Source organism: Herpailurus yagouaroundi, unplaced genomic scaffold (genome assembly GCF_014898765.1).
Source record: "Herpailurus yagouaroundi ecotype Mexico unplaced genomic scaffold, PumYag 569, whole genome shotgun sequence".
Taxonomy (NCBI): Eukaryota; Metazoa; Chordata; class Mammalia; order Carnivora; family Felidae; genus Herpailurus; species Herpailurus yagouaroundi.
Genome location: NW_024412786.1, coordinates 1,630,310 through 1,644,839, shown reverse-complemented (window position 1 = coordinate 1,644,839; position 14,530 = coordinate 1,630,310). Strand labels below are relative to the sequence as shown.

Sequence of the window (14,530 nt, the reverse complement as noted above, 5' to 3'; positions counted from 1 at the left end):
TTCCGGTTTCACTAATTTTCTTTCTCATTTTCTGTCTCTCTGATTTCTGTTTATTTCCTTTCCTTTACCTACTTAAGTTTTAGTCAGCTCTTCTTTTTCTAGCTTTTTAAGGTGGAAGCTGAGGTATTTGAGACTTTCTTCCTCTCTAATATAATCCCCTAATGATACAAATTTCCCTTGAATCACTTCTCTAGCTTCATCCTGCAAATGTTGATACGTCCTCTTTTAAAATTCTCATTCGGGGCGCCTGGGTGGTGCAGTCGGTTAAGCGTCCGACTTCAGCCAGGTCACGATCTCGCGGTCCGTGAGTTCGAGCCCCGCGTCGGGCTCTGGGCTGATGGCTCAGAGCCTGGAGCCTGTTTCCGATTCTGTGTCTCCCTCTCTCTCTGCCCCTCCCCCGTTCGTGCTCTGTCTCTCTCTGTCCCAAAAATAAATAAACGTTGAAAAAAAAATTAAAAAAAATAAAATAAAATTCTCATTCAATTCAAAATATTTTCTAATTTCCTTGGCGATTTCTTCTTTAGCCCGGGGGTTATTTAGAAGTATGTTTGAAGGAGTCTTCCAGATATCTCTCTGTTACTGATTTCTGATTGATGTCCATGAGGATCCAAGAACATACTTCCCATGATTGGAATGTTTAAAAATTTATTACATGCGAAGCAAGGCTAGGGACCCGTAGGAGCCTGTGGGCGGGGGAAGTGTGATCTTTATGATGAGATACAGAGGATTTTAAGCAGATGGGCAGTATGATTTGAATGGTGTTTGATTAGCCTGGTGGGAGTCAGATGTGACAGAGGGCTGTGGGGATGTCTGGGGTGGGGAATCCACGGCTTGAGGTTTCCCTGGGTCGCCCGAGGAGTGGGCAGTTGTCTAGAGGGTCTGGATCTCCAGGGAAGGGTGTGGGAGTAACGATGTGACCGGGCTGCTGATGTCAGGCCTGGACGGCTGGAGGTGGGGGGTGAGGAGCCCGGGGTGCGGGCAAGAGCCCTGGACTGGGAGCCGGGCCAGGGATCGGCTGTGGGACTCCAAGCTGGTCACTCCACCTCTCTGAGCTTTAGTTTCCTCACCTCTAAACCAGGGGGTCGGCCTCAGTGATCCCACAGTTTTAGCGGCACGGGCTGCTGCCCCCACAGGGAAGGTCTTTACGTGAATTAGGCGAAGGCGACCCACTGAGATAGACAGACAACCAAGGGGTGCCCTTGTGGTGTAAGGGCTCAGATTAAAGCCTGATGTTATGTGCTGCCTTGACAGGTAGGGAATCCAGGAGGGTCTCGAGTGGCCGAACTCCAAGTCCCGCCCCTCCTGCTCCCGCCGGATAGGGTCCCGTAGCAAAAAACACTTTTCAGCCAGCAACCAGGTGCCATTCCCATTATTCCTGAGCAGGGGGCATCAGTGCCCTGTCAATGGTGGGATTCCTCAGACAAGCCGATCACATCCTCCCCCGGGAACCAGGGGTCACTCTGCCTTCTTGGTGCTGCAAAGCCTTCCTCCCACAGCCCCTGGTGGTTCACGCTGTTCCTGCGTGCAGCCCCACGCGCCCTGCGTGCTGCATGGCGCCACTCGCCCTGAGCCGTGAACACCTGTGAGCAATGAACGCTGCTGGCCTGAGCCGCCCAATGTTAGGCCATCCCCATAACCATGGGTGGGAAGCCTTTCCTCCCCAACGGATAAGTAAGAGGGGATGAAAACAACTCCTTTCTGTGCCAGCGGAGCCCGGGCTGGATTTCAGCCCCCACATGCCTCCTCAGCTGGTGCCTTGGGCAGTGCACAACCTGAACACCGGTACCCGGCAGCCCCGTTAGCAGGTGCTATTTGTTGGACTCTCGGCCGTGCTAAGATCTGTTAACCCTGTCCCCACCACCCCCTGCCCCGTGGAAGAAGGTTTCATGATTGTTTCCATTTTACAGATGAGGACTCTGCAGAGGATGGGGGAGAGATTGGAACCTAGGTTTGTCTAGACCCTTCCCTTTCTGCCCTGTGATCCACTCTGGTAGCCTGGAGGTGAGAAAACTGTGGTGCCCGGGTCAGTGAAGTGTCAGGAGTTCTGAGTGAAGGTGTGGAGACGGGAGCCTGACGGGGAGGAGAAAGGACCCGTCTTGTTAGTGGTGTGGACTCGATCAGCCAGCCGGACTTGGCTCTGCAGGGCTGAGGTGGGGGGAGAAAGCAGCCTTCGGCCTCAGCGCCCAGCCGCCCAGCCCCGGCCCCGCCTAACTCTCAAGGTTCTTCCGATTTCTTCCACCCTCAGTTGGAGAGGAGGCGGTTCCCTCCGTGGGGATCTTTGGCCAAAGGGGCTCCACGCGGGCAGAATTTCTAGAACGAGGTACTTTCTGTAACGACCACCTCTCGCCGGTTGCCCGTGGCCGCTGCCGATTTCCTAGGATAATCAAAAGACAGAGTGGTGTGTGGTGACATGGCTGGGGGGCTTGGAGGGCAGGGCTGGGGGTCAAGTCTCACGAGCATGTAAGCTCTATGAGATCGCGGTTTTCTTTTCCGCCGTGTGCCCAAAGCGGAAGACAGTGCCCGAAACACGGTAGGTCCCCCCCAAAAGTGAAAGAGTAAGTTAAGTCCCGGCTTCCCTGCTTCTTGGCTGAGTGTCCTTCGGCGAGTTACATGGCCCCTCTGTGTCTTCATTCGCTTGGCAGTGAAACTGAACATAACAGTACCTTGTGGGGTTGTTGTTTGGATTAAATGAGATGCTATATTGAAACAGTAAGATGCTATATTAAAACCCCGAAGCACCAGTGGTTATTATCACTATTATTAGCATGACCTTGGTTCCGGCTCAGCCTGTGGGCTCCCCAGGACCACCCTCACCCAGGACACAGCAGCCACACTCCCGGGGGCCTGTGCTGCGGGCCAGGCGCTGTTCTCCGCGCTTTAATATAATCGCTTCTACTTGAAGACCTCTCTTTGAGCTTGGCTGGGTTTTGTGTTGTTTCCTTAACGCCCATTTTACAAATGAGGAAGCAGAGCGTAGTGGTGATTCTGGCCATGAAATAAACCAGAGGAACGTTTCCTCACTTCTGTTCCCTCCAAGGACGACGTGAGAATAGCATGATCTCTTCCCAGAGGGTCGGAGAGAAATGGCCTGTTCGTCTGCCTGGGCCTAGAGTTCCTAGCGGAAGATTTAAGGAGCGCGGTCAGGGCCGGCTCCGTCCTCGTCCTCGTCCTCGTGAGCGAGTTTGGTAAGAGAGGTGAGTGGGCGCCTGGGGGGTAGGGATTCAGTCCCAGGCAGCCTGGCTGCGGGTCAGGCTCATAATCGTTCCGTTTTCCTGCCGAAGGGACAGGGACGATCGCTTTCTACCTGTGAGACCCTGAATCAGCCCCTGTGTCTCTCCGAGCCTCCGGTAAACAGGGTTGGAAATCGTCTCTTCCTGGCAGCGTGGTGGTCGTAATGGTTACGTGGTTTCAGACGCAAGCCTTGAGGCGCCCGGGTCGCGTGCCCGAGGCACCGGGCACGCGGTCAGCACGCAGCACGCAGCACGCAGGTGCCCTCTCGCTGACGAGCCCACAGCCCATCTCCTGCCCTCCTCGTCCAGCACGTCTCCCTGCCCCCTTGGGCTGTCCCGTCCCGGGGCTGAGGGGAGCCTGTCCCCACATCTGCAGCCCTGCCCCGCGACATCCTGGCAGCCCGGCCGGGGCGGGGGGAGAGGGGGGCGGTCACTCACTGGTTCTCCAGGTCCTGGATGGTGTCGGGAAGTGGAAATCCCTGGGTCTCCGGGAGGAAGAGCAGGAGAACGAGGCCAGAGGTGATGGGGAGAGCACTGTAGACCACGGGGACCAGCAGGGGCAGGCTCTGCTGAGTCATCCTGATCAGGGGGTCTATCACAGACCCCAGACGACCTACCGACTGCAGGAAGCCGTCTGCTGTCATCCTGTGGGTGGAGAGGGGCCCAGACCCTTGTGGCCGCCGCCACTTTCGAGAAGGGGGCTTTATGGGGTGGGGTGGGTGGTAGCATCTGGCTGGGCCAGGGGAGGGAAAGCTGGGATACGGGAGGCGCACGACCTCAAGGTCTCTCCCTGCACCACCTTCTCCGTGGAACCCACATGGATTTTCCCATCCAGAGCGGGGTCTCTGCTTCCTGAGAACAACCAGGGTCTTTCTTGGATGCTCCAGGGCCCACCCCATTTCTCCTGGTCTTCGGTAAGTGGGGGGCTTGCCTCAGGCCTCCTGCTAGGCCCCTGAGCTCTCAGCTCAGGCTTTCTATGTAACAGCAACAAAATCAACACACGAGGGTCCACACCATGAGTGGAAGGGGGGACGCGAGAGGGTGAGGGTGCGTGAGCACCATGATGAGGGAAAGAGCCCTGGGCTAGGGCTCTAGGGCGCTGGGTCCAATCTCACCCTTCCGTGAGTAGGTCCTTGAGCCTCAGTTTACCCAACCGCCCGATGTGGGGATGGTTTAACTCTACACCACGGGTTTTCCATCTGTGGCCCGTGGTGCCCTTGGGTTGTTGCAAGGTGACTCAGGGCTCTCTTGGGGCAGGGAGGGGACAGTGGGAAGCAAGTGGAGGGACGGAGGGCACTTCACTAGGGCAGCTCTTGGTCTCGCTGAGGGTTTTTGTAAGATTTCACCCGAACAGAAGGTTCTGGGGTTCAAAGCAGTTTCTGATCACTGAGGGCCCCATGACACCACGGCCTTCCCGGCGGAGACTCTGGGGGCAATGCTGTTCTGGGAGCCCCGGCTGAGGATGAGCCTTTGGGGGGAAGGAAGGAAGCTGGGGCCAGGGGCCTCCTCACCCTCTGCTGTGTGTTCCCGGATGCCCAGCCCCCTCTTTGCCCTCCCCGCTGGCCTCCCCCGGGACGTCCCCTCCTGGCACACCCGGGGCCCGGCCCCCTCCCCGGCCTCCAGGGTACGGCCCAGCCTACCGCAGTGAAGTCGGGTAGAGTTCAGGCTTGTAGACGGAGACACAGGAAAAGATGATGCCAAAACATCCCTTTCCCAGCACAGCAAAGACCGTGCGCAGGGTCTGCCAATCTGGGCAGAGGAAGAGGGTGACAGTGGGGTCTGCCCGAGGGGGTGCCCGGTCAGCCTGGAGAGGAAGGGCTGGGTTCTCCCGCAAGGCTTCCTTGACTGCGCCCAGGTGCCCATGGGGGGTGTGGGCAGGATGGTGGGTGGGCTGGGGGTGGGGGCGGGGCCTGAGCCCAGCCAGGCCTGGGGTGGGCCAACCTGGGGTGGCCCGGGAGGGCTCTCAGCACCCCCTGTGGGTACTCTGGCTTTCACGGGAGCCCTAGCCGGGAAGCCGAGGCCTGCGCCACACTCGGCCCGTGGGCTGGGCCTCCGCTTTCCCGCCCACATTTGCAACGCAGAGTCGAGTCGCATAACCCGTCACGCACTGGCCTTTTGCAAGTTTTCTGCTTGTTTGGGCTCCTGGCAGACGGTCCGCCCCAACTCAGCCCCTCCTGGACGCTGGCCGGCCGCCCCTCTGCCTCCCTCCTGGCTTTGCTGCCACTGCCTGTCCCTGCCCCTCCACCAGCCTCCCTGCCTGGGGCCGTAAGAGGAGACTTGAGAGGCTTTTTCAGGGCATTAGAGCCTCATTCAGCAAGAAAAGAGTAAGACAAGGGCCCTCCAACACTCTGCACACAAATGCCTCTGGCTTAACGAGGGAGAAGAAAAACCCCAGGGCGCACCCGAAGTGGGGTTCCTGCCTCCCTTCCAGCAACCTAAAGCTTCTCACGGCCTCCGCCTCCTCCCACCTCAGCCCCAGCCTCTGGTCTGAAGTCTGGCCCGCGCCCGGCCCTGTCACTTGCTAGCTGAGTGACCTCCGGCTCCTGGCTTCATGTCTCTGAACCTCAGTTGCCTCGGGGGGAATGGGTGGGGGGCCGATGGGGGGGGGGTTGGATGGGGGCGCCATGTTCTCGGGCCCGGGGAGGGGAAGGACCCAGGGGGTGAGCACAGTGGGCGCGGCCAGGGAAGCCAGTGGCCCAAGCTGTCAGGCCACTCAGCCCACTCGGGCCGCCCCTCCTCCAAGCTGCCTCGGCCTCACCTTGTGGGACCAGTTTGTTGGCCAGTATGGAGAGGCCAGCCATAACCTGGAAGCTGGCCAAGGTCGTGCGGCGGCCCAAGAAACTGAGCAAGAAGGCGGTGATGGACCGGGCCAGTAGGTCCACGGCTCCAAAGAGAACCTGGAGGAGGAAGATGTCATTCCCCAGGTTTTGCAGGTCAAGGACCAGCCCGTAGTAGGATATCACTTGGGAGAAGCTGCAGGAAAAAGGCTGAAATCGGGTCCTTGCCCCGCAGAGGAAAGGGCACCCGTACAGTGTCACCTCACACCTGGGTAGTCCCCAGAGGGCACAGCCAGCCCGGAGGGGAGCAGGGCGGGTCACTACCAGAGCCCCAAAAGCCTGTCTGTCAGATGCAGGGCGAGTCTCTCTAGAGCCGCCTGTCCCAGGAGTCCCAGGAGGGGGAGAAAGGGCAGGCCTCCTCCATTTCACCTTAGGTCTTGGCCGCAGTGGGCTGGGCCTCACTTGGCAGGCTCCCCGGGCCCCCCCCCCCCCCGGGGGCTGACTGGGCTCTGGGGGGTCGAGCCTCAGTGCCGGCGCTAGCGCTTGGTTTCCCCGGCCCGGCCTAGAATCACGACCTGGCCCTTTCTGGCCCTTTTCCGGACGCCGGTTTCTTTAGCTCTGAAAGGTGGGAGAAATAGTGGAAAGAGATGGGCTGGGTTGTCCCTCTCGCAGGGTGGAAGGTCGTATTTTCCCAGCCTCTGGGGGTGCTGTCCCGCGGGTGCGGAGAGCACCCCGTGACACAGGCCAGAGGGGCCACCCCAGCTCCTGAGTCCTCCGTGGGTTTGCCGGGGCCTTTCTGAGACTGTCCCACAGTGACCGCATCCTTGCCTCATTCGCTTTCTTCCCCCCCCTCCCGTCCCCTCCCCCACCCCTCCTCCCTTCCCATTCCTACCTCCACCTCTCTCCCACCCCCTCCCTGCCCTCCCCTCCCCTCCCCCCCACCTCCCCTCTTCCTGTCCCTTTCACTCCCCTCCCACCTCCTCCCCTTTTTCCCCCTCCCCTTCCCTTTCCTCCCATTCCTCTCCTCCCCTCACACCTCACCCCTCCCCTCCCCTTCCTCCTCCCCTCCCTTCTCCCCTTCTCTGCTCCTTCCCCTCCCCTTAGCAGTCCACAGGAAGGGATCCCAAGAGCCCTCTCTCCCAAGAGCTTCCTGCTCACTGACGTCCATCCCAGGCCGTCCGGGTGGGGGTGGACACGGGAGGGACCCCCCTGCACAGGTTCCTCAGTAGCTGCTTACAGTAGCTGGATTTCTGAAGTTTGGATGTTGAGTTTGGATCCACAGGTGGCCACAATATGAAATCGTTCCCCATCACTTTGCAAATCTGTCCCCATCACTGCCTGGGGGACTCAGGGACACTCCTCCCAGCACTGCGCCCCGAGCCCCCAGCTGCAGACAGGAGCTGTGGTCCCCTAGGAACAGCTTCGTGGGGGAGGGGCTCAGCTCTGGCTCAAAGTAGCGGACACTGGGGATCAAGAGCCGGTAGGTGACAGGGGACAGAGGAAGTGGAAACCCACCGGGATCGCGGCTTCCCAGCCCGTGATTTGAATAACAAAGCAAGCCAAGCCAGCCGCTGGGAGCACTGAGGAAGCCTTGAAGGTTTCGGAAGAAGGGCCCTCGGGGCGGCTCAGTCGGTTAAGGGGCCGACTTCAGCTCAGGTCATGATCTCACAGCTTTTGAGTTCGAGCCCCGCGTCAGGCTCTGTGCTGACGTCTCAGAGCCCAGAGCCTGCTTCGGATTCTGTGTCTCCCTCTCTTTCTGACCCTCCCCTACTCACACTCTGTGTCTCTCGCTCTTTCTCAAAAATAAATAAACGTTAAAAAAAAAAAAAAAAAAAAAAGAATGGCCCTGGACCTTCCGGGCACCACCCCACCACCCGGCCCTCCTTCTAATTTGTCAGAAAAAACAAAAAAAAACTTAAGCCAGGAAAAAAAAAATTCAATCTCTGTTCTAAGATGTAGCAACTATTTGCCATGAGAACCCATATGTGGTTAAATAGAGCATAAAATAAATGTTTTCCTAATCTTTAGGGGTTTTTTTAATGTTTAGTTTTTTTAAATGTTTATCTTTGAGAGAGACAGAGACAGAGCGTGACCTGAACTGAAGTCGGATGCTCAACCGACTGAGCCACCCGGGCACCCCCCCTGATCTTTAGTTTTGTTTCAGGATCAAGTCTCCATCAAACCTGACCCTCACTTCTTAGTATGCTCTCTGCAAGTCCCTTGAACTGAATTTGTCTTATTCAGGGGCCTTCTCCTGGTCCCAGGTGCCCTTGGGCACCAAGACAGGGCCTGCTGGGGAGTCCGTGCTCAGTGTGGGGCCTGGCGGGCGACAGGGGGCAAGGAGATAGCTCAGCCAAGGTTCAGATGTCTGCTCTGGCCTCTTGGGCAAGTTCCCTGCCCTCTCTGGGCCCTGCTTTTTCATCTGTAAAGTGGGGGTATAAATGAACTTGAAGTAAGTGGGTGGCCAGCCGCTGGTCAGCCCTTGAGGAGTGTGGGCCCCCCCCCCCCCCCCCCAGCCATCGCTGGTCCTGCAGCTCGGGGGACACGGGCTCTGCCTCTAGCCTGGGCTTAGTCCTCCCCTGGTCCTGCCCTATAGCTGGCTTGAGCTCCCATATCCTCTCCCCAGGGCCTGCCCTCTGGGGGAGCTGCCTGTCCCAGCCAGAACCGGGCCTCCTGAGGTCTGTGGGAGCCGTTTCTCCCTGGACACTGCAGAGGCCCTCTTAGGCAACAAACTGGAGCAAAGGAAGCCCGAGCAAGGTAGAAGGACCCACGGCCGGCCGACCGACCGCACGGCCAGGTTGAAGGTAAACAGGCCCATTAGACGACCCACCTCCAAATATCCAACAACCCCAGCTGACCAATCAGCTACTTACTACCAGGCACAGGTAGCGAAGAAGGAAGATTCCATATGTTCCCCTACTTCCTCCCCTTCCTCTCCCCCCGCCCCCCCCCCCCCCCAGCCCTGTGTCTGCGAGGGACGGCATACCACACCAGGGACATGATGCAGGTCCGCCAGCGGAGCGTGGGCACGAGAAACATTTCCAGCACCGACCTGCGGCCCTTCGCAGAGGTCATCTCTTCCTCCATGCTGGACATCAGCACCTACGCACAGGGAGCACCAGATACCGTGAGTGCCGGGCGTCGGCCCCGCCCCCACGCCAGGGCACTGCGACCTCGACCACAACAGAGTGATGGGAGGGGCCCGGCCTTGGCTTCTGGAGAGCCTCGGGGTGGGGGCTGCGATGGAGGCAGAAAGGTCTCTCTCTCTGGCCCCCTGGCCGAGCTCCCATCTGCAGACCTGGTCCATCTTACTCTGAGCCAAGGAGCCAGTCTTGTGTCCCAGCTCTGGCCCTCTGAGCTGTGGCCTGCGGGCTGTTCTGCTCTCGGTAGTTGCCATACAAAGCCCCACCCGCCCCCCTTGTTCCTCGTGGCTGGTGTCAGGGCACGCCTACTCGGGCCACACTGGCTCCCGACCGCACCCAACTGCCCATCCAGACCCTTCCTGACCTTCTGGGCCCTGCCTGCCCTGTTCTCAGCTCAGCCCTGGTCACTCACCTCCTCCTGGAAGCCTTCCCTGATCCTCCCACGCCCCTCCCCACGGCCCTAGGCTGTGTTTTCTGGTTTCTGGCTGCACTCCTCCCACACCTGCTTCCTTGAAACAATTGCCTTCAGATAAGCACGGCCAGCTGTCCCCAAACACCCTGAGAAGCCCTGCGCAGTGAGTGACTATGTCACGTATGTGGATTAAAGTGGCGGACAAGCGGGGAGGGTGGGTCGCCCCTCATATTGCTGTCATTGGCGGTGGTGTTGGTGATTGTGATGGCAGAGCGGGTGGTGACCGTGGGAATGATGTGGTGGTGACAGAGATGGGCAAGGTGACAGTCATCGTGGCGAGGTGGATGTTGGCGTCTCGTGGAGCTGTGGCTGCGGGAACTCGTGGTGTCGATGGAGGTGGCGGTGGCGTGGCTAGTTTGAAGTTGGTCCAAAGACATCGGTGGCCGTCCTCTCCCGGTCATGTCCCACACTCTGGGGTCACCAACGGTAGCATCTCACCTCTATGGTTAGTGACTTTGTGGCTTCCTTGTGGCCATTTATCTTGGCCACCTTGTGGAGCTCCTGCAGCCCTTGCTCTGGTTTGCCCGTGATAATGAGCCATCGGGCAGACTCTGGAAGCCACCTGTTAAGGAAACAGATGCTTGTCGGGGTCTCCGCCTTCTTCCTGCTGCTTCTTCCCAGCCTCAGGGCAGGTGGCAGGGAGAAGCAGCTCCTGGATGAAAAGGACTGGACTTTTCCCAGCCCGCAGGGCCTCGTCCCTGTTTGCAGGGAAGCAAAGAATTTCCGGAAGGCAGTGTGGCACCGTGGTGAAAAGAGCCAGCCTGCCTGGGTTCGGATCCTGCCTCTGCTACTCGCTGGGCCGCACGGCCTCGGGTGAGTCACTGAACCTCTCTGGGCGTCAGTCCCTCCTCTGAAAATGGTGGTAATTGTATCATCAAAACTCCGTGTGGTCAGTGGCGTTTGGTCTGTTTGATCTGCTGACGTGTCAGATCAAACCTGAAACCACGTCTGGCACGGGGGCAGCAAATACTTGAGAATGAAGGAATGAGTCCTTCTGACTCTCCCTACCCCACGGTAGACTCCCCTGGGCCCAGGTCTACCCAACTCCGGTTCGCAGAGGCGAGAGAACTCCAGGCGCCATGAACTTGTATCTGCCTCCCTGTGTCTCTTCCCTCAGCCCTCACCCAAACAACTGTTTCCAGACCCCAGGGAGTTTCGCAACACCCAAAATAATAGCGAGGGTGATCTCTTTTCGTATCCGCTGTCAGTCCTCGCCGACTCGGAGCCCACGGGCCGGCAAGCGATGTGAAGGCTGCAGGGGGCGGGGCCGGTGGGTGCCAAGGACGGGGAGGGGCCGGGCGCCAGCAGTCCGGACGGGAGCCTCAGACCTCTGGCTAAAACGCCCACCCTGAACTCCGAACCCCCAAGAAGTCTCCCTCAGCAAGGGCTCTGCACGCACGGCTGCCCTTCGTGGCTCTCGGCATCTTGGGGTCCTGGGCCAGCCAGGGTGGCGGGGGCGAGGGGCACCCTGGAACTCCAAGTCTCCCTCCTGGTTAGTGATGTTCTCCCCAAGGGAAAAGGCCCCACACCGTACTGACCAGCATATCAGGAAGATGGCAAAGAAGGGCATCGACACGGCCACCTGGAGGGTGCGCCAGTCCCGCAGGGTGAAAGCCAGGGCCCCCAGGGCCATCTGGCCCAGGCTATAGAAGCATCCCAGGATTGTCACGGTGACAGCCCTCCTGCGGGTCGTGGTCCACTCCACCACTGAAAGGTGACACAGGCATCTGCAGGTAAGGGCCCCCCCTCCCCACCGCACCCCCACCCCACCCCACCCCGGTGGGAGCAGGCCAAGGCGGGGACTCACGAAGCATCCCTGAGGTCATGATGATGCCGGATATTGCAAAGGCGCTCAGAACCCGGAGGCCACAGTAGATGAAGAAATGGGAAACGAAAATCATGCCGATGTTGGCCAAAGCCACTTGTAGACAACACAATTTCAGTATCCACTTCCGCCCAAACCTGGTCGGGAGACAAGCACAGTGGGGGCCTGGAGGGGGCCCCTGGGGGTTCGGGCATAGGGACCAGTGCCTCAAGGTAACAGAGGGTTCAAGAAGGCAGGGGCACCTGCTGGGGCATCTCTGTCTCCTTCCCGGATCTCCCAGGGGCATGCTGGGTGGGGGGCGGGGTGCTTATTACAAAAATGGCAGACGCCTTGGGGCTCCTGGGCGGCTTAGTTGGTTAAACGTCCGGAGTGTTGATTTCGGCCCAAGTCATGATCTCACGAAGCGTGAGATTGAGCCCCCACCCTGCACTGTCAGCGCGGAGCCTGCTTGGGATTCTCTGCACCCCTCCCCTCCACCCCGCCTCCGGCCCGTCCCTCCCCTGCTCATACACTCTCCCTCTCTCCTCTCTCAAAAATAAATACACATTAAAAAAAAAAAAAAAAAGGCAAACGCCTTGCTCTCAGGGGGCAGCATAACCTCATGGTCAAGGACGCGCTTTGGCTGGAGCAGCTGGGAGGCTCAGTCGATTAAGTGTCCAACTCTGGCTCGGGTCATGACCTCGCGGTTTGCGAGTTCGAGCCCCACATCTCTCTCTCCCTCTCTCTCTGGCCCTCCCCCACTCATGCTTTCTCTCTCTCAAAATAAATAAATGCACTTAAAAAAAAAAAAGAGAGAGAGAACAGGCCTCGATTGAATCACTACGTTGTGCACCTGAAATTACATTACACGCACGACGAGGCATGTGGACACATTGGAACTTAGATAAAAACTTTTAAAAAATGGGCTTTGACCTCAGAAGCCTGCGTCCGAGTCCAGCTCTGCCCTTCCTGGGTGGCCTTGGGCACAAGACTCCACATCTCCGAGCTGCAGTCCCCCCATGTGTAAAACGGGGGTACGCAGGAGGACCGCCTCACGGAGTTCTGAAAATCAAGACACCTAGCAAGGGGGCGGTGCGGCCAGGAGGCTGAGCGCATGTGGCCTGGGGCAAGGCGGCCAGCTCCCGGCCAGTCTGTGCAAGGGGACCTACCGCCCCGAGGCCAGCTTAGCCCGAAACCTCTGCCTGCATTTAGCTAAAGCGTGTGGCAGTCTGACGGGAGAGATGTGCACAAAGCTGGGCCCTGCCTATCCGAGCGGGGTCCCCAGGAACCGACCCGTTCGGCCCAGACCCGGGGCGAGGTCTGGATGCCGACACCCGGCCCTGGGCCCAGGCTCGCTGGGTCACCTGCAGACCGACTGCGATTTGGCTCCCTGTGTGGACAGCCCCCGGGGACTGAGCCATAGCTGCACGGCAGTGGGTCCCCTGGAAGTGCCATTTGGACCACGTCCCTCGCGTGCAGCGCAGCACAAGGCCCACAGGTAACGACCATAGCAGAACCCCAGCACGGAGCGCTGACCCTGCGCCAGGCCCTGGCCCGAGCTCTGCGTGTGAATAACTCACTTTATTATCACAACAACCCCATGCATAGGGCCAGGTCCCCACGCACAGGAGGAAACTGAGGCACGGAGGAGCTACCAATCTGCCTTCTAGGAAGCTCGGAAAGGACAGGTGGGGGTTGGAACCCAGGGGTCAGACCCCGTAGCCTGCATGGTCAGGGGAGTGAGTCGTTCGTTCATTCACAAAATGACTGAGCACACGCTGGATGCTGGGGACACAGCAAGAAAGCCCCTGCGTTCTCGGAGCCACCTGTTGTGGGGACACGCACAACAAACGAGCAAGCAAATGTTGGCCGAGTGGGTGTGGTGTTTGAGACAGGAAGGTGCAGCCGTGGGGCGCACGGGGGCGGGGGGGGGGGCCTGAGGCAGGAGAGGGGAGGCCTCTCTGGGGAGGCAGGCTAGAGTCAAAGCCGGCATGCTGGGCACGGAGAAGCAACTGTGGGGAGAGTCTTCTGGGCGAGGCACGGCCACCTCAGAGCTCTGCAGCCAGGGTGCCGCGGGGGCTCCGGAGGGGCTGGCACGGCTGTCGGGGGTGGGGAGAAGCCAAGTGCCAAGCAGGGGTGGGTGGGGAAGGGGGCGGTTAGGAGCCATCTTCGGTGCAGTGGCCCTGGGGGACTTCAGGCTGGGATCAACCAGATCCACATACAGGGTTTTGCAAAGACACTCTTGAGTGGAGGCCAGAGACCCTGGAGGAGGCCGGGACCTGCCTGGGGCAAGAGAGGCGGGTGGGCGGGGCAAGGGGACTTTCAAGGAGGAGAGGCAGGGGCTGGGGGGAGTGTGTGGCCGGGCCTGAGGAAAGGAGAACAGGGTGGCTTCTAAGGTTGGGTGTGGGCCCCGGGCTGGGGGCTCTTTTCCAGGGTGGAGTCTGGTGCGCAGGGGCGGGGGGGGGCCCGGCGGTCAGCAGCTCAGCTCTGGCCGTGGCAAATGTGAGCCTCTCCCTCATGGAAACTCAGAGCAGGCAGTGGGGTTTACAAGCCGAGTGGGGGCAATGTAGACACCGCAGACCCCGGAGCAGCGTCTCAAGTAGCGGGGGGGTGTGGCTGGACAAGAGAAGGTGCGGGGCTAGGTCCTGGGGCACCATCTCAGAAGGAGGGTGATGGGGGGACGGGGGAGGAAGGGCAGGAGGAGGGGGAGGCGGAGTTCTATTTCACGGCATGCCACGTACTCGTACTCGGAGTCACAAGGGGTCTGTTTCTCCTGAGAAGCTTCTGGGCTCCTGAGGGCAGGGACTGCACAGCACCCGTCACACAGTAGGTGCTCAAGAAGTTTGGCGTAATTGCCAAAGGAGAGAGCGTGGTGTCCAAGGGAATCTCTCAGAGCACAGCTTCATCCAGCGTGGGGTCCTTGGCCGTCGCTGCCCCCTGGGGACCTGGGTCCTTGGCTGTCACTGCCCCTTGGCTGTCACTGCCCCTTGGCTGTCACTGCCCCTTGTGGACCTGGGTCTTTGGCCGTCGCTGCCCCTTGGCTGTAGCTGCCCCTTGGGGACCTGGGTTCTTGGCCATCACTGCCCCTTGGCTGTCGCTGCCCC

The 14,530-nt window shown here is 59.6% G+C and overlaps 1 protein-coding gene across 14 annotated transcripts in view; it reads right to left on the bottom strand.

The window, feature by feature from the left end:
• Window positions 1–1,390: 1,390 nt before the first annotated feature.
• Window positions 1,391–14,530, bottom strand: part of SLC22A11 (solute carrier family 22 member 11) — a 15,644-nt gene continuing 2,504 nt past the window's right edge. For 2 of the 14 annotated variants that reach the window (XM_040465669.1, XM_040465676.1), the window contains exons 3-10: window positions 11,430–11,584; window positions 11,161–11,329; window positions 10,061–10,184; window positions 8,994–9,109; window positions 5,989–6,203; window positions 4,871–5,009; window positions 3,669–3,875; window positions 2,702–3,115 (exon numbers count right to left, since the gene is read on the bottom strand). In XM_040465669.1, coding sequence (XP_040321603.1) covers window positions 2,953–3,115; window positions 3,669–3,875; window positions 4,871–5,009; window positions 5,989–6,203; window positions 8,994–9,109; window positions 10,061–10,184; window positions 11,161–11,329; window positions 11,430–11,584 — 1,288 coding nt within the window. In that variant the 3' untranslated portion in view covers window positions 2,702–2,952. Of the gene's footprint in view, window positions 2,375–2,701; window positions 3,116–3,304; window positions 3,876–4,047; window positions 4,699–4,870; window positions 5,035–5,988; window positions 6,204–8,993; window positions 9,110–10,060; window positions 10,185–11,160; window positions 11,330–11,429; window positions 11,585–14,530 lie in introns of those variants that run through there. The other 12 variants (XM_040465673.1, XM_040465674.1, XM_040465671.1 and 9 more) reach the window with 12 other exon arrangements.